The 22506-nt window shown below is 45.6% G+C and overlaps 1 protein-coding gene across 2 annotated transcripts; it reads right to left on the bottom strand.

Annotated features, from left to right (window-relative positions):
* Nucleotides 1-12888: 12888 nt before the first annotated feature.
* DEGS1 (delta 4-desaturase, sphingolipid 1) lies at nucleotides 12889-20858 on the bottom strand. 2 transcript variants are annotated; one of them, XM_006133418.4, is made up of 3 exons: nucleotides 20687-20858; nucleotides 16801-17543; nucleotides 12889-15098 (listed from the first exon to the last, which is right to left on the bottom strand). In XM_006133418.4, the coding sequence occupies exons 1-3, from the start codon at nucleotides 20766-20768 to the stop codon at nucleotides 14952-14954; spliced, it is 972 nt and encodes a 323-aa protein (XP_006133480.2). In that variant the 5' UTR covers nucleotides 20769-20858; the 3' UTR covers nucleotides 12889-14951. The 2 variants fall into 2 exon arrangements, with proteins under 2 accessions (XP_006133480.2, XP_006133482.2); XM_006133420.4 differs by lacking the exon at nucleotides 20687-20858 and adding an exon at nucleotides 19784-20615.
* Nucleotides 20859-22506: the final 1648 nt, after the last annotated feature.

Below are 22506 nucleotides of genomic sequence, written 5' to 3'. Positions count from 1 at the left end.
TAATACTGTCTACATTTTTTCTTAGTATGTAATGTGCTGCATGACCATTTGTTGTTTTATATTCTTTTTGGGACCAACTTCTGTTGGTAAAACAGATGAACTTCCTCTCAGGTATGATTTTTTTTTTTTAAATTACTCTCTCTAATAAACTGACTAAGGGATTATTGAAAACCAAAAGGATAATGATTTTTATATAACAAAACTGATCTCTACTTCTTTCAGAAAAATCTCTATTTTTAAAAGGGAGACGACATGCTGGGGGAAATATTTTAAGCAAACATCTTTCCAGTTAGTGTCCTTGAACAATGTCCCTCCTTTTACAAATGCTCTCCTCCTCTCTGCGCCGTTATTGCTGCTAAATCAGATGTATGGCAAGGGAAATGCATGCACTGGCTCACAGGAATGCTTTTTTGATAATTAACAAAATACTGAATCCTAAAACAGTAAATATTTCCTAAAGAAAAACTGTAAACCTGATTTTATTAAACATCTCATAAGCTTGATAGCAAATTATGTGGTGTTCTGGTTCCACAATCATCTCAGGAAGAGCAAAAAGGGAGAGGGGATAACTTGTAAGGAAAGAGTGGCTGAATTGAGCAGTAGTGCTCTATTTGAAAGTCAGAATGCCCTTAAGCTCCCAGCTGTCTGCACAGGAAATAGTATTTGCTCTGTCAGTGTAACCTAGGCAGCATTGAAGCAGCTAGTTACAGTATTATGGAAAAGAGTTGATTGCTTGAGATGAGTAGTTGCAGAGTATTGCTTGCAAAGAAAATGCATGAGTGTTGGCTACGGAAGTATTAATGAAACTACCCACTTCACTTTTTGTCTGTAAATTGAAAGAATGCAAAAACTCTGGAGGTGACTTAAGTTTCATTAATTTTCACAATAAACAATGTATCCTCTATCCGAGGGGTAGCTGTGTTAGTCTGAATCTGCAAAAGCAGCAAGGAGTCCTGTGGCACCTTATAGACTAACTGAAGTGTAGGAGCATAAGCTTTCGTGGGCAAAGACCCACTTCATCAGATGCATGTAGTCATCTATTATATATTTGAGAGAGTTCGTCAATCTGTCTGTTCAAGAACTCCTAAACAGTAAGAGCTAGGACCACTAAATTCGGTATACAGTTTCCTCTTATAACTTAAAATAAGGTAAGGGCTTGGTTGTGCCAGAAAAATGGGATGTGCCTGGAATGGGATTGCTTCTCATAAAACCATACAGAAAAGAGAATCACTACACAGGTGAAAGGGTGGGCTGAGGGTGTCCCACCTCCCCTGATTCATATTGGAACATTGCTGGCTGTTCCCTTTCATCAGGGAGCCAGAGGAAAGTGCAATTAGTTGCATTCCTCATTCTGGCTGGGGAGCACAGAGGGCAGATGAACCTGGATGTGCCTGTTGGAGCTGCAGCAGCCACAAACTGCTGTATTGAGAGAGGGGGTAGCCTGCATACAGAACTCCTTATCACCATCCTCACCCCAGAGCCAATGCTGGATTTACACACAAGCTAAATAAACTACATCTTAGGGCCTCAGATTTTGAGGGGCCTATGAATTAAAAAAATAAATACATTTCATTTTTTGGTAATATTATGGGGCCTCTTAAACTTGACAGCATCTTAAGGCCTTAATCCAGCACTATTCAGAGCAATTATTGAAATGGGAAAAAAAATTAGTTCAGGCTCATGAAACACTGGGTAAATCTTCTAGTCCTATAAAAATCAAAAGTAACCATTTAAGAACTAACATACATTAAAGTAGGAATAGTTACATTCAACTTTGGAAATGTACCACACCCAAGAAGAAAAAAAATTCCAAAACTTTTATTTCAAGTTGAAAGAAAAGACAAACCTGTTCATCTGAAAATTTGAAATTACATAGAGGCAAGGACGTATGAGACAAATTTTTGCTTCAACTACAAGATACAGATTCCGTGGTGCTGGATGCCATATAAATATTTCAGGCCCTAAAAAAATTCAAAGTTACACTAGAGCCAGGAAGAAATGTATACTTGTGATTTCTTTTACTCCTGCCACGCACATAGGATTTGAGTGACTGATCAAGCTTATATAATTGGCTTTCCTAGCCCTGAGATCAACACATGTTGTAATTTGCAATTTATGTTGGCCACAGCCCAGGTAGAATGAGTCAATATACATTTCACAAGAGAGGGATGCAGCACCACATAGCTCCAAAAATATAACTATCGTTGATTAAAATCAGCATGAGGAGGAGTCGTTTTTCATGTCAGAATATCTATAATTATAATTCCACAGCTATAAACAAGCCAAGTCTAGTGGGTTAGTTTCAGCTATAAATAAGGTAAACCATTGTAGAAGCATACATGGGTTACAGAAACTCCTATAGTGCTCCTCTGGCATTTAATTTCAAAAAGGGGAATTACACAAAAATGAGGAGGTTAGTTAAACAGAAATTAAAAGGTACAGTGACTAGAGTAAAATCCCTGCAAGCTGCATGGAAATGTTTCAGAGACACCGTAATAGAGGCCCAACTTAAATGTATACCCCAAATTAAAAAACATAGTAAGTATGTATACCCCCAAAAAATGTACACCCCAAATTAAAAAAGAACCACTGTGGCTTGGCTTAACCATGTAAAAGAAGCAGTGAGAGATAAAAAGGCAACCTTTAAAAAGTGGAAGTCCAATCCTAGTGAGGTAAATAGAAAGGAACAGAAACACTACCAAATTAAGTGTAAAAATGTAGTAAGAAAAGCCAAAAAAAGATTTTGAGGAACAGCTAGCTAAAAACTCAAAGTAATAGCAAAATGATTTTAAGTAAATTAGAAGCAGGAAACCTGCTAAAAAAAACAGTGGGGCCTGTGGATGATCAAGATACAAAAGGAGCAATCAAGGAAGATAAAGCCATTGAGGAGAGACTAAATGATTTCTTTGCTTCAGTCTTCACTGCTGAGGGTGTTGTGGAGATTCCCAAACCTGCACCGTCCTTGGTGGGTGATGAATCGAGGAACTGTCCCAGATTGAAGTGTCATTAGAGAAGGCTTTGGAACAAATTAAAATACTTGTAATCTATCCTTTAAATCAACTTCTATACACAAGGACTGGAAGACCGCTCACATAATGCCAATATTTAAAAAGGGCTCTAGAGGCGACCCTGGCAATTACAGACCAGTAAGTCTAACATCAGTACCGGGCAAATTAGTTGAAACAACAGTAAAGAATAAAATTGTCAGACACGTTGAAGAACATCATTTGTTGGGCAAAAGTCAACATGGTTTCTGTAAAGGGAAATCATGTCTTACTAATCTATTAGAGTTCTTTCAAGGGGTGAACAAACATGCGGACAAGAGGGATCCAGTAGATATAGTGTACTTAGATTTCCAGAAAGCCTTTGACAAGGTCCCTCACCAAAAGCTCTTGTGAAAATTAGGTTGTCATGGGAAAAGAGGGAAGATCCTTTCATGGACTGAGAACTGGTTAAAAGACAGGAAACGAAGGGTAGGAATAAATGGTAAATTTTCAAAATGGAGAGGGTAACTAGTGGTGTTCCCCAAGGGTCAGTCCTAAGACAAATCCTATTCAACTTATTCATAAATGATCTAGAGAAAGGGGCAAGCAGTGAGCAGTCTACACTACAGCATTAATTCGAACTAACTTAATTTGAATTAGTTAATTCAAATTAGTGCATCTAGACCTAAAAACTAATTCGAATTAGCATTTTGCTAATTCGAAATAGCATGTCCACATTGAGTGGACTCTGAACCGAAGTTAAGGCTGGCCGGAACCAGTGCCGGCAGGGCATCAGGTTAGGACTTGAGTGCCAAGGGCTGTGCTTAAAGGGACCCGACCTCCACCCTGGACAGACAGTTCTCAGGGTTCCCCGCTTGCTTGTCTACCTCGATGAGGGACAGTCTTGGAGTGCCATGAGTGCCCACACTTGGCACATCACAGCACTCGGCCATCAGCCTGGCTGCACTTGCCACAGGCTGCCATCTGGGGGGGGTCAATTGGGGGACTGTCAGGATCCAGGAGGCCCTGCAGGAGAGTTTCCACCCCGAGGAGCCTGCAGAGCCACCCCAGTCCTCCCCAGTGGAGGCTCATGCCCCATTCCTCCCTCACCTCCTTCCATTTACCCCTCCCTAGCCCCCCTTCCTGATGTAAAAAATAAAGGATATGTACGTTCAAAAATAGAAACTCTCTTTATTTAACAAAACTGGAGGGGGGGGAGATTAACCTCAGGGGAGACTGGGAAAAGGAGGTGGGATAGGGGAAGAGAGAGGGTGGGAAGGGGGAGGGGAAAACCTGGGAGGAGGGAGCTGGAAGGGGGAAGCCAGGGGAAGAAGGAGGAGGGGAAGTATCAAACTATGGTACGCCATATCTTCAGTACTGTGTACAGATGTGGTCTCCTCACCTCAAAAAAGATATTTTGGCATTGGAACGGGTTCAGAAAAGGACAACTACAATGATTAGGGGTTTGGAACAGGTCCCATATGAAGAGAGGCTAAAGAGACTGGGACTTTTCAGCTTAGAAAAGAGGAGACTGAGGGGGGATATGATAGAGGTCTATAAAATCATGAGTGGTGTGGAGAGGGTGAATAAGAAAAGTTCATTAGTTCCCATAATAGAAGGACACCACATGAAATGAATGGACAGCAGGTTTAAAAGCAACCGTTCTTCTTCACACAGCACATAGTCAGCCTGTGGAACTCCTTGCCACATGAGGCTATGAAGGCTAGAACTATAACAGAGTTTAAAGAAAAGTTAGATAAATTAATGGAGGTTGGGTCCATGGAGTGCTATTAACCAGGGGGTAGGAATGGTGTCCCTGGCCTCTATTTGTGGAAGGCTGGAGATGGATGGCACGAGACAAATGGCTTGGTCATTGTCTTCGGTCCATCCCCTCTGGGGTACCTGGTGCTGGCTGCTGTTGGCAAACAGGCTACTGGGCTAGATGGACCTTTGGTCTGACCCAGTACGGTCATTCTTATGTTCTTATGTTCTAAGCTCAGGGCTCAGGGTCGGGGGGTCTCACTGGACCAATTTGATTTTCATGCAAACCTGCTTCTGGGTTCGCATGTGGCCTTTGGTGGCCAGGCTGGCAGCTATCCTGCCCTAGACAGCCACATTCCTGTGCCTAGTGCGGAGGTCGTGGACATTGGAGGCCTCCCCCCAAACCTCGATGAGGTCCACAATCTCCGCACTAGACCAGGCGGGCGCCCGCCTCTTGCTGCCCTGGGCAGGCTCCTGGGAGCCGCCAGCTTGGTCCTGGGAAGAGGTGGAGGGCTGGGTGGTAGCGGGTGGCTGGCTCATGCCGTGCCAGGTGCAGGGTGTGCTGGCTGGGTGCTGGCAGGCTTGCAACTGGCACGGGCACTGTAGCCAGACTGTGCCCCTTTAAGGGCTCCAGGGCCGGGAGGGAGCAGAAAAGTTTCCCTGGTTTGGCCCGGAGTGGAACTTTGAAGTAGGAATAAGAGATCCTCCGGAAAAGGGCTTTATTCCGGAGGATCGCGCCAGTCTAGACACTTTTTTTCCGGCTTTTCCCCAAGCTGGAAAAAAAGCAGTGGCCATGTTTATTTAAATCCCGCGGGGATATTTAAATCCCCCGCAGATTTCCCTATTCCCAAGTTCAAAATTAGCATGTCCCTTCCGAAGAAGGGGCCAGTGTAGATGTAGCCAAGGGGTCCCTGGCCTCCATCACCACAGCTAGCTGTATAGCTCAGGCACGTACCTGGGCTGCAGCACATCCCTCTTACACCAGCCCCTTTTCAGGGGGCAGAAAGGGGACTTGACCCAGCAGCTCCCCTAACACACCAGAAAAGCCCCCGCCCCTGGCCTAGAGAGGGAGCCTCTTGCACCGCCTCACCCCAGTACTAGTTGATTAAAATGGAACAGCTTCAACACTGTGGGAGCCCTCATCACTGTAGCCTGTGACCCAATGATTAGGACATTCACCTATGTGGCAGGTGAGCCCTCTTCAGCTCCCTTCTCATGAGGCAACGGGGGAATTAAGATGGTACGAATGGCCAGTCTGGGTCAGACCAAAGATCCTGCAGGCCCAGTTACCCATCTTCCAACAGTGGCCGATGCCAGATGCTTCAAAGGCAAAAGATTGAAGAGGGACGCTTTTGATTTGGTTTAAAGCTGCTGCCTAGTCATGTCTTCAGGTCACCCTGACTCTAGTGTTACGTGAAGGGGCAAATAATGTCCTTATTCACTGTTCCACACAATTTACAGAGCTCTAGTATAACCCCTCTTTGTCTGGGCTCCCCTCTGCCCCCTGGTGACAGGGTGAGGCCCCTAACCACTAGGCTAAAGGTTACAAAGTAGCCCTCAGCCTCCTTCCCCCTCTTACCTCAGGTGCCAAAATAATTTCTTGTGAGGTACCGTTGAATGCCCCACCAAACACCTAAGCGGTTCCTGGCCAGGGATTGCAAGCAGAGGTTGGTACTTGGGAGCCGTAGAAGCTGGTTCAATTTCCTTCTCCCTATCTGAAGAGAAGATATTTGAATAGGGCTCTGCATGCTCTCATGTGTGAGTCCCCAGTCAGAGCTGTAAGGGACAGGCTATGGGTTTGCCTCCTAAAGTCTTGAGGCTTTGCCATTATTAAGCAGCAGTTAGGCAAGGTGCAATTAATTGTTGAATCCCTTTGCAGTTCAGCAGTCTGGGTGCTTACCTGGTGATGTGGGTTCAACGCCTTTCTCAGCTTCCAGTGAAGGAACTTGTACAGCTGTCTCTGAAGTGAACATCTGACTGCTGGACTAAGAGGTGGTCTCCTTTGGCTGGGCCTCATCCTGTTTTGCTGTAGTTGTTCCACTTTCATTCCATATTCATGACAGTCATAAGATTAGCAAGCAGCCTTGTGACCCTTAGTACATGTTAGTTTGGGGGGGGTCTAATTTCCCCTTCCTGAGAAGTGATTTGACCCTTCATCTCTTACCTCTCAAGCAAATGTCCTAAATGCTGGACTAGGCGTTATTTAATTGGGCAGGGGGGCCTCCTTTGCGCTTATCTGCTGAAGCTGCTCCACTTTCAGTACATATTCATCGGGCCAAAGCCCCAGTAAACAGCCCTGTGTCGCTTACTGATTGGGTGAGTGCCCAACAGGTGGGAGCTTATGTGTTGGTTCACATCCCTGTCTTGCTTGTTGATCGTTTATCAAGTGACTTGCCTAAGAGCTAGACTAGGAGGTATTTCCACTTGCTGACTCCCTCTCTGATCCTTTTGAGGGTGGGGCACGGTCATTAAATAATCAAAGTTATTGAGCCACACTTCCGTGAATCTCCCTGTAGCCCAAGGGCGTGGATGCTTGCCTCTTGAACAGTGCATGTCCTGTTTCAAATCCCCTTTATACTCCCTGAGAAGGGATTTAAACACTGAGCTCTTATGTCTCAGATGAATGGCCTAAGTGCTGGCCTGGGGGTAGGGACTCCTTCAGCCCCTTCTGGTCACAAGGAGACTTGGGCTACTTGCGACTAGTGCTGTGCTTGGAGTACCTGCTCCCTATGCAAGGTGGTGCTGGCTCAAATCCCTGCACTGCTCGTTGAAAAATGAATGGCAGTGTGATCTATTGACGACAAGCGCTATTAACTGGGGCAGAGCAAGCTTCTGAAGCCCTCTGTGGTATGGGGGGTTAGGGTGCCCCTGGATCAAATCCCTGCTCTGCCATGTGGGGGCCTCTGGTGTATGGGTGAGTGTAGCCCTGATAGCTGATCAAGTGGCTGATTACTGTCCCTCTTGATCTTTCCATTAAAGAAGAACTGCTGCTGGGCAGTAACCCCCCCCCCCCCCACTCACTCTTGTCCAACATGATCAGGATGCAGACCCCAGGGCACTCCCCTGCTCCTTTGGGTGGTGTGAACTGGGCGCTCCCACCTCCTGGGAGCTCCCACCTCCTGGGAGCATCACTGGTGAGCGATCCCTGGCCAAATCCCCTTCCCAGCCCAAGAGAACAGCCTCTTTGGAAGGAGAGGAGGGTTTGGACAAGGATGGCCCACCACCGGGGACAGTCACCTAGGAGGCAGGAACCCAGCTGAATAGGCAGTGGGGGGACTTGAAGAACCCAGGCAAGTATCCCAACCATTAGACTAGAGCAGGCATGTCCAAAGTCCGGCCCGCGGGCCAATTGCAGCCCGTGTTCCGGTTTAATACGGCCCCCCAGGTAATTTGGCAATATCTATCTTTTATGGCCCCCAACGAATCCATATGTATTGAGATGAATACATTGTAAAATCTCAGTTAATGTCAGTTGGTCTAAATCAGTTATAAATATATTTGGACACAACATGTATACTTGGTGTTATGTTCCTGTTCATATTTTTTTAACTTAAAAGTTGACAGACAACCTTTATTACCAATACTATGTAATGTACTTTACAATGTTCCTGACATATATTTCAGCTTCCTGGATTTTTTTTTTTCATCTGGCCTTCAGATATGAAAGGCAGACTGATTTAACACCTGTTTAGATTTGTCATCCATGTGATGAAATGAAAAGTATGCCGTTTGCAATAAACTTTGCATAAAATAGTTAATTTGCATTTAATTTTAATGGTTCAAAGAATGTCAGGCAAAATGGTCGGCCCTCACGCATGTTCACTTCATCAAATCTGGCCCTCTTTGAAAAAAGTTTGGACACCCCTGGACTAGAGAATGAAGGTTATGAGTGGTGGGTGAAGCTGCTACTTAGGGAGGCAAGATCCCCAGCCTGTGGCCCTTCCCATACTCCACCCAGGTCCTTTTCCATCCCATTGTCTTCCTCTTCTCTCTGCTCACTCATTCCAGCCAAATCCTTGACCACAAAGGTAGCAAATGACATATGAAAAAAACACTTTTCTAAATTGTCTAAATAAACTAGAGCATGTTTTCCACTTCCAAGGTAGACAAATAACTTGAGTGGAGACATCACATAATTAAAGAGAGAGGAATTATTTATCTTACCCTAATTGTGGCTCTTTGAGATGTGGCGTCCGTATGTATGACACTCCAGGTGTATATACAGCACATGTGATAGTCCTTGGCCAGCAATGTCTATTAGGGCCATATCTGCATCCTGCATACCCTCGCTTCTCAGGGCAAAAGGAGCAGAAAATGGCCAGCTGGCCCTCAATTCCCTCAGGTGGTGGCAGATTCTGTGCCAGCAAGGAAGGTGGGTAGGGTGTATTTTTCTTCAGTTACAGACTAACACAGCTACCCCTCTGAAACTACGAAAGGAGGTGAGTGGTTGGAACCTATGTAGAGACTGCAGAGCCGCTCTCCCCGGGTGATGAGCAGATGGCAATACCTCTACAAAAGACTAGTAGTAGCAATCACATTATCCCTGGGGGGGATTTTGTGCCACTGCGTGTGTGGAGAATTTGCTTCCCTGCAGCAAAATGGCTTTCTAACAGGGCTGGTGCAAAAGCAGTCATGTACCCCTCCTTAACAGCCCAGGCACCTGGAGCAGTTGGCAGTGAGGTAAATCACTGCAGGGCTGGAGACACCCCAGCAACGGGCAACCTAAGCTAGTGAACGAGCGGCCCTCCTTCACCTCAGTGGGCCGCAAGACTGTCGTAATCAAGACGGTCTCCTGGAATAGGGTAGTTTAGCTAAATACACTTAACGTACCAAGAATTTGTGGGATGCGCTCAATGAACCGTAGCAAGTCTTTAATTGGATGCAGAGGGGACACCTGGCTCTCACAATGTTGTGTGCAGTCAGCATGCACCCCACTTCATGTGCCTTACTTTGTGGCATTTTTGTAATAGTAAAAGGAAAAAAACTAAGCAGCCAAAAGCCAGCAGAATCTGGGAACCCTGTGAATGGGCAACAGTAAACCAACTGTCTCATGGGCCACGTATAGAAACCAATTGGGCACATGTGCCCAGCTGGGCCACAGGTTGCCCTGAGCTAGGATCGGCTGCTAGTCCCAGGTGGGCTGGAGAGCACAGGACTGCCTCTTCCCCTGCAAGCATTGGCTGGGGTTGTGTCAGACCCATGCCAGAAACCTCCCCCAGATGAATGATGCGCCACAGCCTCCCATTTCCTACTACAATCACTCTGTACTGTGGGGAGAGCTGTTCCACCATCTCCCACCCCTCTGGACCTCCCATAACCAGAAATCCCTTCCAAGCCCCCCTGTTTATCCAGAACCCCTCCAAGCCCTCCATCCCACTGAACCTCAACCTCTGCTTTGCAGCCCTCCTACATCAACCCTCTGCCTCAGGACCTTCCCCCTCCCCCACTACCTGACTCCTCACCCTGATGAGCCTCACCCCCTGCACTCTCATATCCAGGGCTCCATGCCACTATTCCCCAGATAGCTGCACACAGACTCCCACCCACCAAGTCCCACTCTCCCAACACCCAGACCCTGCTGCTGAGCCCCAACCAATGAGGGCAAGAGGGGACAGAGCAGGGGCAGAACTTGAAAGAGGTGGAGTGGCGGCAGAGAGGTGATTGCCCCAGGGATGGCTCTGATACCAATGCTACACACCAGTGCCATAGATTCCATGAGGCATGAAAATAAATTTCTTAGATACTGTCTTACCACAACCTGTCCCCCTTGAGGGGGGGCCTTAAGGTGAGGGCTTACAATACAGTACCTGTAAGAAATTTAAGTATGGGGGGGGGAAATCAGGGCAGAGGTGTGAGTGGGGGTGCAGGAGAGAAGGCAGGGGGCTGGGAGTGTGAGTTCAAAGCCGGAGCATATGAGGGTGAAGGATTCCCAACAGGGGGCTTAGGGCAGGATAAGTGCAGCGGGGGGCAGGGGGGAAGCTACAGCTGCACATAATGGGGTCCATGTGAGTTGCTTTTCCTGCTTTCTGCAACTAGGGAGTGAAGGGAAAGTGCAGAGCCTCTTGCATTCCTTTGGCTCCCAGCTGTCCCGGGGAAGGGCAGAGAAGGAACCCAGCAGGCTCAGCAATTTCCCCTCACTCCCTAGTCTCAGGAAACAGGAAAATCAACCAGTATGTGCAGCTGCAGGGCCCCCCTGCCCCCAAAATGGTGGTGGTGAAGGAGGGGACTCAGGGCTGGGGCAATCCTGGAGGGGCACATTCCCAGCCAACCCCTCTAATCTGCCTGGCTGCAAGGCACAGCAGCCTGGAGGAAGCAGGGCTGGGAGCACCCCTCCTCCTCCTGCAACCTACTGCCCCAGCTAGCTGGCTTCTTGCTTTGCCAGAAAAAAGTGCCAGTCTAGACGTGGATCTTTCAGAAAATAAATAAAGCCTTTTTCAAAAGATCCCTTATCCCTCTTAAAATAAGGGATCTTTCAGAAAAGGCTTTATTTTCCAAGAGATCTGCATCTAGGCTGGTGCTTTTTTTCCAGCAAAGCTCCGAGCCGGAAAAAAGCAGCAGCCCCGCTTCATTTGCAATTGCGATAGGTCTAATTTGCATCCCTTTTACGAAAAAGGGATGCAGTCTAGACACAGCCTAGCTGTTTTGCTGACCAAAAACTTTTTTGGAGTTCCTACCCAATGAACTGCAGAGCAAAACCAACCAGTATGCATCAGGCCCCCCTGTTCACTTGCATAATAGCAGCAGCAGAGAAGTGTTTTGATGAGAAACAGGAGCCCTGACATTTACCAAAGAACCAGTCCTTGCTGGGCCATTTTTAAATGACTGCTGGAAGGCAGAAACAGCTTGTTTGCCCAGGTCTGAGTAGTCTCACTGGTTTATCGGAAAGAAAAGCTTAAACCTTCACGAGGAAAAGCTCTTGTTTAGAAAACAATATTGCTCAGTGCCATGCCTTTCACCAACTCACAACAAACATTCTGAATACCCAGTACAGAAGGCGTGAACTACTTAATGTTGTTTAGCCTATGGGATTTTTGGTCACCCACAAGCCAAACACCTGCTAAACAAATAACTGGAAAAAAGTTCATCTAAACTGAAAATAAGAGAGTAAGTACAGATAAAAACTGTTAAAAAAAGACAGGTTCTGAACACAGTGCTACAGCTCTGTTCCAATTTTTTGCTATGGGTGGGTGGGTGCGGAAACCTGTATGCCCTCCATAGGGGATGAACAGGGCAAAGGTATGGATGCACTGGATAGTGCTGGTCAGAAGATTGTGATCTTAGGTGCGTGAGATGTATGCACACACATGGAAGTGGAAGACATGTAGATAAGCACTTGCAGAAGGAAAAAAAAATGTAGTGGCTGCAAGGCAATATTTTGCATTTGCAGGCTCCCCCTCCCCCCCCCCCCCCCCATCTTCCAAAGTACTTTACAAATTACATCACCGCTGAAATCAAGGTAACTGGGGGCTGAAAGGTGACCGGCAAATACTAGACTGTTCCTACATAAAAGTAGGACATCTGGCTTGAGGACAATGGCAAAAGTGCTTTGACATCTTAAAAGCTCTGCGGAGAAAGACAAGTCAATTGTTTTGGCCTTACATGTAAATAGGAATCTGCATGAGGTTAGACAGCACACATGGGTTAATTCCCCTCAGTTCCTTCTTTACTAGCCTAGTAGTCCTCATTGACTAGAGTGCAGTGGAGGAGAGGGGGGATAGGTTGTAGAGTGCCCACTAGGAAACATCTTGAACAGTAGTTACTGCACAAGGCGCTGTGCCTCTGCATTTTAAATGTAGGAAGAACCTGGTGACTTACTACATTTAAAATGCAGAACTTCACAATACAGGTGTGCTCAGTTGCAGCTCAAGCCGGCTCCTGGAGCTACCCCTGCTATGGCTCTGCAGAGCGGTCCTTATCGATTAATTGTGTAGTAAATACAAATTGTGTCAATTATATGATTAACTGCAATTTCACATCCTTAGCTTGTGCTGATTGACCTTGTGGTGTAACATGAGGAGACACAGCATGTGTGTAGTCCCCACAGATACTGCTACCAAAGTCCTCTGATCAGAAGATCAAGGACTCAAGCACAGCTATAGTGGAGCAGATACAGAGACACTATTCAAAGAAGCAGCAGAAGATCTTTTCTCATCTACTGGAAGGTTTTAATGAAGATGTTCAGTCCCCCATCCAGGCACAGGAGAGCCTTCTCAGTACAGAAGAGTTTAGATAATGGAATGTGCTTCATCTCCCCCTTTTAAGAAAGTTTTCATTAATAGCAAGCAGAAAAGCATTGAACCACCATTAGCCAACATTAATATTGCTTAAAAAACAACAATATTAGCTGACAATTTCACTGCCCAAAATACAAGTGCTAGATTTCTAGTTAGTTGCCCATCTGCTTCCAAAAGTTAATTAAAAGCAATCCTTACATTTCAACTTGCTTCATATTTCTAGCCTTTATAAAAGTAATTAGGGAGGTTAAGCTATACTTAAGCTTTGGATAAAAACATTGCATTTTAATCCACTGAAAGCTAGTTTAGTAACAAGGCACCCCAGTACAAAAGCCAGTTTTCCAGTGTTACATAAAAGCATGTATTTAAGTACTGATCTTCAATTATATTTATATGAAGGAAGCAGTTGAAAAATGTAACTAGTTAGTTACATGGTACAGTATACCAGCTATTTTGTCATAGGTCCCAAACAGAAATTAATACTTTATAAATACCCAAAACTGTTGTATGGGGGCTATAAAATTAAACTTTGATATGAGTTAACCAAATCCAGATAAGGACTACATTTTCAAGACATCTGCATTTTTAGAGACAGTGAAGTAAAAAGGATTCTTTGAGGGTGGATAACACACTGGAAGTTTACAGGGCCCCCTTCCTGGAATTTTGACTTTTAATTCATTTTAACTACCCAATTTATTGTGTATCAGTGACCATCAAATTGGCTACAATAGCTTATGGCTGCAGCTGTAGTGCCCTGTGCAGGAGGCACCTAGCCATCTACCTCAGATTTGTTAACTACTTGAAGTAATTATATTCACTTTCAAGATGGAACAGGTGATAGTGATCATTAAGAATGGGATCCATGAAGGGACTTTGGTATTGCAGTGCTGAGCATCATAGCACCTACTATCAGATGGCTTGGACAATCACAGGACTGCAATTGCCAAAACTGAGTTAGGCCTGCAGGCTATCTACACAACAAATGGGGAAGAGATAGGCATCTTAGAATACAATCTACAAAAAAACCCAGCATACTAGGCCAGGAGTGCCTAAGATAACCAGGGGCAGATGCTGTCAAGATAACCCTACTCCTCCCACAGAGAGACACCTGACTCCAGCGAGGTGCCTCAGTTTAGCAATTCACAAATGGGAGTCAACTGCCTTGAGGGAACTTAGGAACCTAAGTGTCTTTTGTACTAATAGGGCTGAGGGAAGTGAATGACAGATTGCACTATCACTACCAGCAAGAATCAGGCTCTTTCCATCTACTGGAGTAGGGCCTGCCCATAAGTAAACAAAAACCCTTTTTCCTCTGCTTTGTGATTCAGTTTGGGGCTTAAGAAAGCAGTGCACAGGCCCACAGCCAGAAACTTAAGCAACTAGGAACTTGTGCCCTGAATGATTTTAGGTGCAAACAAGGTTCATACTAGAGCCTCAGTTAGGACTGAAGTGCCTAAATAATGCTTTTCACTAATCCAAGTAGGTTGAAGCCACATTTAATGAAACAAGATTTAAGTTAATCATGTTAGAATTAATTTGATCAAGTATGAACTTTAATACTATAAAAGACTAAGTTACGAGCTTTGAGTGGGCAGAAGTGGACGAGCCAGAAGTGCAAGTAAGTTTGAAGGACCTTTCATAGGTCTAAACCAGCAAAGCCAGAAACAGGTGCCTGAGTACAAGGTTTATGAACAGCTGTGAAAAGTATTAGACAACAAACTGTTTAGAACTATTACACATATACATTGAGCATAGTCATGTTTTGTATTAGTTAAACCAAAGAAGCCAGGGACTGTTAGACTACCACTAGTTGAAGGTTCTAAGTGGTCTGAAGAGGTCTATTAGGATAGATCAATGCATTCCTGTATGTCAGAATTTTAATAATTCAAGATATACTCTCACAGGAATTCCTTATACCAACTAGCTGATGATCTGAAATATTTTGCTTTGCAGTCTTTTGGTTAGCAGAAGTTTATTCCTGTTTCACATCACCCTTTAACTTCCTTTTCATGCGTGAGTAAGGGCTGAGTGTATCATCCATCACAAAGTCATACAGCACTTTGATCCAGGAGTTATATTGTGGAAGATTATCATAGTATTCAGCTGCAATTTTTTTCACCTAAGAGGACAAAAATAAAATTGAGTCATAAATGTAGGCCTTATGTTGTGAGTTTCAAACTTAAAAATTAAATGGATTTTAATAACCCTGTTTTTAAAATGCTAATTTTATCCATCCAATGTGATGAATGTTTTAATACCTATTATAGGCAGACTTGCAAAACTGTTTTAATGCCCAAGGCCAGATTACAGAGAAGGCCTTTAAATCCTCAAACTAGAGTTCTGTGCTGGGGCCAATCAGTGAGAGAGGCCTTTCTACCCTGGCCAGAGCTAGCAGGAAAACTGCCAGCACAGCAGGTCTGGCTCCTAGGTGGGGAGACCATGGTGTTGCACATACAATTCATTCCACTCAGGAGTGTGAAAAATTAAAAGGAACGCTGGCCCAAAAGTTATATACTCAGGATAGGAAGGAGACCAGTCACATTTACGACCAAAACTCCCATTGAGAGGTCATAAAGGTAGTCTCCGAGTTACATTGCGACTATGCTGTTCGTAAGCATGGGTTGTGTTTGTAACTCAATGGGGTCCGAGTTACCAACATTTCAAGTTATGGCCAAGTGTTTAGTCCATAACTCGTTCGGAACGCGAGGAAAGGCTGTACTAGAGAGCGATTTGCATTAAGTATTCCAAAGGGATTTATGTCATGCAGCTGAAAATGCAGCAATATTAAAGTTGCAACTGGCTTATAGGAATGTAAAATACTAAAGAAATTGTGTAACAAGATTGAAGACAGATTTACCTATGATGATTACATGAAGGATTTCTCAGATTCTATTGTAGAACATAGGAATTAAGCCTTGCTAAACAGCTGTAATTTTATCTCCATGTGTGGAACTGGTGCTGACTAGGGATGTGAAAGGTTAACAGATAAGCAACATCCTAAAAAGGTGATGCTTAATGGTTCTGATAACTGCTTAACTGGTATCCAGGGAGGGCTGCAGCAGCTCCACACCTGCCATGGACAGAGTGCTGTTCCCAGCCTGGATCCTGCTTAGTGAGTTAGCCGAATACTTAACTGGTTAACCAGGATTTTATATCTCTAGAGTTGACAAAAACAATGGCAATAAATACTAACTACTAGTTTGGCCACCTCAACTGGAGAATTTTCAGAGTAGCTCCAGAGTGCTGCATTTGTGGCAATGTGAAGTCAGCATCATGCAAATTTAAAAAAAAAAAAAACCACCACCACACACTTAATGTGTTGGTCGTAAGAGGTTCAAGAATTTGAAAGGTTCCCAAATGTTAACCCGAGGTAAACAAGTTGTTTTTGCTTGTTAATAGAAAACTTTTTTTTAAGAAATGGTCAAATTAAAATGCAGGGCTGGTTTTTTTTTGTTTTTTTTTTTTAATGTTGTTTCAGTCTTGCCCCCCCACCCATTTTTGTAGTCGTATTCTAACTTACACTTCACTTCTACTGCTGCATGGGAAACTCAAAGGAACCAAAGGTGTACTACTTTGAGTGAAACTAATGCAGTATGCAAAATGCTGTCAAGTACTACCCAGCAGGCAAATAGGAAAGAACAGGACTGTCCTCCCCCATCCAGCCTTGCAGTTAGAAGTAACATAGCATAGAGCACTATGATACTAGACAATTATTTCATATAGTTTTAAGTCTACAGTGTCCAACTTCGACCAAAACTAAAAGCCACAGATACAAGTGCCAGATTACCATCAGCTTTATATACTCTTGAAAGGGTACTTACCAGTGGAAGGTTCTTGCCAGGAATATTGGGAAAATCATGATGTTCATTGTGATAGCCAACATTAAAAGTGAGCAAATTAAGTGGCCCATAATAGGAGTAAGTCTCATGTCCCTTTAAGAACATATAATGTTCAGCTATGAAGTGTCCCGAAATTGGGTGCAAGCCTAATCCAAGTACTGATCCTGCAAGCATGTAGAAAACTGATTTAATTCCCAAGTAGTAATACATTACAACATCAAATGAGATCTGAGCCAACAAGTTGATGATTTCCATTTGAGAAATTGGTTTGGGATTGATGCAGAGAGGTCGAATAGCATAGAAAAAGGGCTGAAGAACAATCCATATGAACTTCCTAAAAGGAGTACAGAAAAACCACCCTTCAAAGTCAGTAGGAATGTCCACATCAATTCCATCACCTCCTAGATAGCGATGATGATCCATGTGATATCTCTTGAAGGATATGGAGTATGGGAGGCCAATAGGGAAATTGGCAAATATTCCAAACCACCGATTCCACATAGCTCTGCAGTTGCCAAATGCACTATTGTGAGAGATCTCATGAATAGCCAGAGTCATTGAGTGACTGATGCAGCTGCCAAAAATATAAGCCCAGAACATAACCCATTTCCAGTCCAAGTCTTTAACTAAATAAAATGCAATCAACTGTGCAAGAACCATCAATATAACCACCCAGATCAAGTTGTAATCTGGCTTCATTAATGCTTTTATCTCTGGATGTTTAGCTGTGATGGAGAAAATAAAAATAGTTAAAATGAAAGAAATGTTACAAGTAAACTTTAGTAGAGCCAAAGTTCTCAGCTACAGAAACAAGATCTTACTACTACTCCAAAGTGAATTCTATTAAGAAATATGAGTTCTCTCAACTCAGTCTTCTTACATTTTTGGCAATTCAAGTACATTAGTAGTGTGCATGTACATGTTGTAAGTTGTTAGTAGAATGCTGTAGGCATGTGAGCATGCCTGATTGAGCAAGATGGAGAAGTGCTACTGTAATTTAGGGGCACTTATTTTCATCTAGAAACCCAAAGATTATTAATACTTGCATGTACTTCAACAGTGTATTACAGATTTAAAATTAATCATACATCCAGAGAGACAAATATACCTTTTTAGGGATAAAAAAATTAAAGACAACTGCACACTGATCTTGTGCAGACACAAAAATTCAGCTTTTTATGAATTGTCATTTCTACTTCATAAATTAAGCTTCTGAAAGTAGTGATGTAAAGTTTTGATTATTTGACTAATCGAAGAGCCAATGCAATTTGCGTTGACTAGTCGATGCAGGCACTTCTGCCTCTGAAGTGTAGCAACAGCCCTGTGGTTCAAAGGCGAAAGCACTGTAGGGAGCACAGGGCCAGCTTGGCACTTAAGTCCACAGGTCCCATGCAGCATTTCAAATGGAGCCTGGGGTCAGCTGGATAGTATCCAACTCATCCCAGGCTCCACGCGGCACTGCCCTTTTGAAACGCTGCATGCAGCCTGGGCCATCTGGGGTCTGCCGCTTTCTGAGAGACAGCCAGTGGGAGGGGAGGGGGAAACTAGTCAACTACCCAATAAGCATCTGCTTATCAGATAGTCAACTAGTCACTCACATCTCTATCTGAAAGCACTGCTAGGTATATTACTATCCCTTCAAGACAGAATACAAGAAGCATTTTTAAAAGTCTCAGAGAGGTAGTCCCGTTAGTCTGTAAATTAAAAAAAAATTAGTCCTGTGGCACCTCAGACTAAAATTGAGGTCTCACTATAATTATTGTGTACACACACACATGAACGAATCATGAGCTTTACTGGGCAAAACCCAAGGTCATCTGAGGTGGATTTTGCCCACAAAAGATCATGATACTTTATTTATATATGTTAGTTGCTAGGGTGCCACAGGACTACTACTTTTTACAAGTACTGGGGAGGGTAAAATGCTAAGATTTATCACTGTTGCCAGATATTAAATATTTCCGTTCAGAGTCTAAAACAGCTTGTACCATAGGTATACCTGAACAGGGAAGATGGCTTGGGAGGCTGTAACAAAATCCAAACTGCAGAAGGCTAACAGCCTATGTAATCATGGGAGAGGAGACAATGTGGTCAAAAAATCTGATGCAATTCTCAAGACTTAGTATTATCTTCCCAGAATAGACAGCCTCAACTAATAAAAATTATCCTCATTCCAAGAGTGATGTGGAAGGAGTCGATTGTGTAGAGGTGTAAACTACATTTAATTTAGGTCAAGTATTTATTTTGCACACATCAGGGGTTTCATGCTCACTAATGTTTAAAAGCAACCAGTCTTAGGAAAATGAGAACAATCCCCACCCATCTCATCAGTTAGAAGTAAACCCACCATGTAATGCTTATTCCAGGGCTTGGCATTCCCCCCCTCCACGCCAAAAGGTCAGGCTCTCTTTTCACACACACACACACACACACACACACACACACACACACACACACACACACACACACACACACACACACACACACACACACACACACACACACACACACACACACACACACACACACACACACACACACACACACACACACAGCACTATAATGCAGCCCTGCTTCAAACATCACTACATGAACAGTACAAGGGAACGTTTAGTGCACACCAGCAGGGTCCTTATGAACAAACACACCCACACCACACCACCTAGTGCACTTTAAACGTCTGACCCCAGTAGTTTACATTACTGTTCTGTCTAGATAAGCACTCAGATACACGTGCTCATTGCTGGTGTTAACTGATAAAACACACCAATAAAAAGGCACTGACGAGTTCATCCAGTAAAAGCTGAAAGTCAGAAATCTATTTAAGTCTCCCGTGGACTTTCCCTAAGTACGCCATGCACCCTTCCTCGAGCAGGGCATAAACTTGGTTTTGGCAATAGTGTAGTACTGTCACCATCTCTTTTCCTACTACCCCAGGAGTGCTATCGGTTTCCTAACTACTCACATAATGACTATACTACGCAGTACACAAAGAAAACGCAGCCTCCTCCACGATTTCCATCTCAAACGGCTCTTCTCCCAGTAAAATCAGAATACAAAACTCGCTCCCCTTCCGGAGCCTCTCTCCTGCTCCCCAGGCAATTTTAGTGATAAATATTCTTGAGACGTTTCTGGAAACCACCCTCCCTCCGGCGTGTGTTAGATAGACAGGGGCCATCAACCGCAGGGAGTTGACTTGAGGGAGGCGTGACAGCTCGGCCAGTGTCTGACCCACATGACAACCCCCCTCGCCCCGGCCACGCGAAGTGACTCGTAGGCTGGGGAGCCTCCCCGCGCCCGGAGGGCAGATCTGCCTCTGGACAGTCCAGAAACGCCTCATTCCGGGGCTCTGTTCTCGGGCCGCCGAGCTAGGCGTCTCGCCCCTCAACCCTCCCCAGGCAGAGGGGAAGCGCCGAGCGTAACCGCGCTGCCGCCCGTGCGCAGGGAGAAGCAGCGTCGCGTGGGCCATGGATGGGGTGGGCCCTTCGCGGTGCCTCAAGAGCTCGGCCTCCGACCCTGGCTCGAGGGGCCGGCCCGTTTGTCCATCTCCCCCGCCGGCTCCCCTCTCGCCTCGGCAGCCATTTTACAAGGCTCGCCGGCGAGCCCCGAAACGGGCCCTCTCGCAGCTGGGGGGGGGGGGGGGGGAAGAGACACCCACGCGGCCTCCACAAACGCCACTTCCCGCGGACAGAGCTGTTCCCTGCCAGGCGGTACCGCTCCTCCTTCCCCCCCCCGTCAGGCTGCCAGCGGATACGGCGAGAAGGCCGCCGGCTCCCTGCTGCCGAACGGGCAGAGCCCCCGGCCCTGACAGGGACCCGGCTGGGGAAACAGAAGCGCCGCCTGCAGGGCAACCCAGCCCCTCGCGCACCTAGGATTTCCTTCCGGCGATCGGCGTGGGGCTGGTCCGTGTAAACCCACTCAAAGTCCTCGCGAGCAACAGTGTTCCCCATCGCTGCCGCGCCCTGCCCGCTGCCGCACCGCTCTCCAGTCGCGGAACGTGGCTGTGACGCTCCCCCTTCATAGAGAGTGGCGGTGCCTCGCCGGCTCCGCCCCCGCCGCAGCTGAATGGCCGCTGGGATTAATGACAGCCCGGCCACCCAGTGATAGTCCCCGTTCCCCTTCGTCCGACGAATATTTAACAAGATCGTAAATGCTTAAATAGCGGCGCCCGTCCCTAATATCCGGGGGCCTCCAGGGCTGGGTAACAAGTGACATAGGCGGCGGCAGGACCGGACCGTTAGGCAGTTGGCTGGGGCAGGGTAGTTCGGCGCCGTGGCTGTGTCTGCTGGCCCCTGTCACTCGCCCGGCCGGGCGCGGGATAGCGAGGGGCTCCGAGCAGCGGCGTGGGGTGGGTAAGGTAGAATTGTCGCTTTTTATAGAGGCTGATATTTGGGGCTTTGTCTTATATGGGCGCCTATTACGCCCCACCCCGTCAGGCCTTTTTCCTGGCTGGTCACCCTGCCCCGCGCTGCGCAGGCGGGAAGCGGGGCTGCGATAGTCCCAGCCGTGCTGCGTGGCTTTATTAGCCTGAGGCAGGACAACGCCAGTGCTGCTTCTACCCAAACTCTGTCCGCAGTGCGAGTGCTAGGTCCAGGCAAGGGGGGCTTTAAGCGCTTTCGCTGCACAGACCCAAAGGCGTTTTACAGCCCGATAACGCCTGATAGTGATCGCGTAGTAAAACCCTAAATGGCCAGAAGGCCCTTGTACTTCACCCCGAGGAACCTAGGCGAGGTCAGCACTATATCCCAGCCCGGGCTTGACCTTACCTAGTTCACCCGACAGTTTACAGTGCCTCGTCTCCTCTGCCTTTTTACAATAATATAGTAATTGCCCGTTAGCTACCATGAGATAAAGACACGTTTCTGCCAGTCACACTTAAGGTAGCTGGCTAGCCTGTTAGGGGATATGGGCTGAAGCTCAAGTAGGACAGGTGCAGAGCTAGGGATGCAGTGAAGACTCCACTGCAAAAACTCTCTGGCCTGCTGATACAGTTACTCTGTGCAGCTTGAGGTGCTGGGAGGGTGTGGGTGTGGTGGATTAAGGGATTTTCTGTTTTTGTTTTGGTTGAGGCATTGTTTCCCTCTGGCCAACAGTCCTAATGTTGGTAAATTACCATCTTTTTACCAATGGTAAAAAAGCTGGTAACATTCGGACTGTAGGACAGAGAAATTATGAGAAAAAAGTTCAATTAAGACACAGATTTAGTCAGATTTACTACATAGCAATCATTTTGAAAGGTTGTATTAACACTGGACGGTGTAGGATAACTAAATTCCAAAACACCAGGGAATCCCATGCTTTTCAAATAGACATTCTACTCCAGCCAAACGCAGCCTAGAATAGACAATTACATGTACAGTGGGGAGGCCTCTGAAAACATTCTCTAAAAAAGCTAAGAAAATTCACACTGGCATAAGCTGATGACTATAAATAACCAGCTTTGTTTTAAATCAGAGGCTGCTGTGTGATTTGAGCAGCTCTCATAACTAGTTGAGACTTGTTAGCAGCACTGCTTCTGCAAGTTCTTTGCTAACAGTGTTAGCCCTCAGATGTAATAGTTTTGGTTTTAAAAAATCCACCAACTATTCCTCTTTTAGGGTGAAATCCAGTCCTTGAGACACAAAGCCCAAGCAATAGATGAGTAGGACTTCACGTTTGCACAGGCAAGTAGACCACAAAGCTGCAAAC

Source organism: Pelodiscus sinensis, chromosome 3, assembly GCF_049634645.1.
Source record: "Pelodiscus sinensis isolate JC-2024 chromosome 3, ASM4963464v1, whole genome shotgun sequence".
Classification (NCBI taxonomy): domain Eukaryota; kingdom Metazoa; phylum Chordata; order Testudines; family Trionychidae; genus Pelodiscus; species Pelodiscus sinensis.
This window is presented reverse-complemented; position numbering and strand designations above follow the sequence as displayed.

Bases quoted from the DNA above. Each gene is read 5' to 3' on its own strand.
- DEGS1 (XM_006133418.4), bottom strand. From the start codon at position 20,768: ATGGGGAACACTGTTGCTCGCGAGGACTTTGAGTGGGTTTACACGGAC. The intron at 17,544-20,686 runs GTGCGCGAGGGG...TCTCCATCACAG, and splicing joins TCGCCGGAAGGAAATCCTAG to CTAAACATCCAGAGATAAAA. The intron at 15,099-16,800 runs GTAAGTACCCTT...TTGTCCTCTTAG, and splicing joins CTGGCAAGAACCTTCCACTG to GTGAAAAAAATTGCAGCTGA.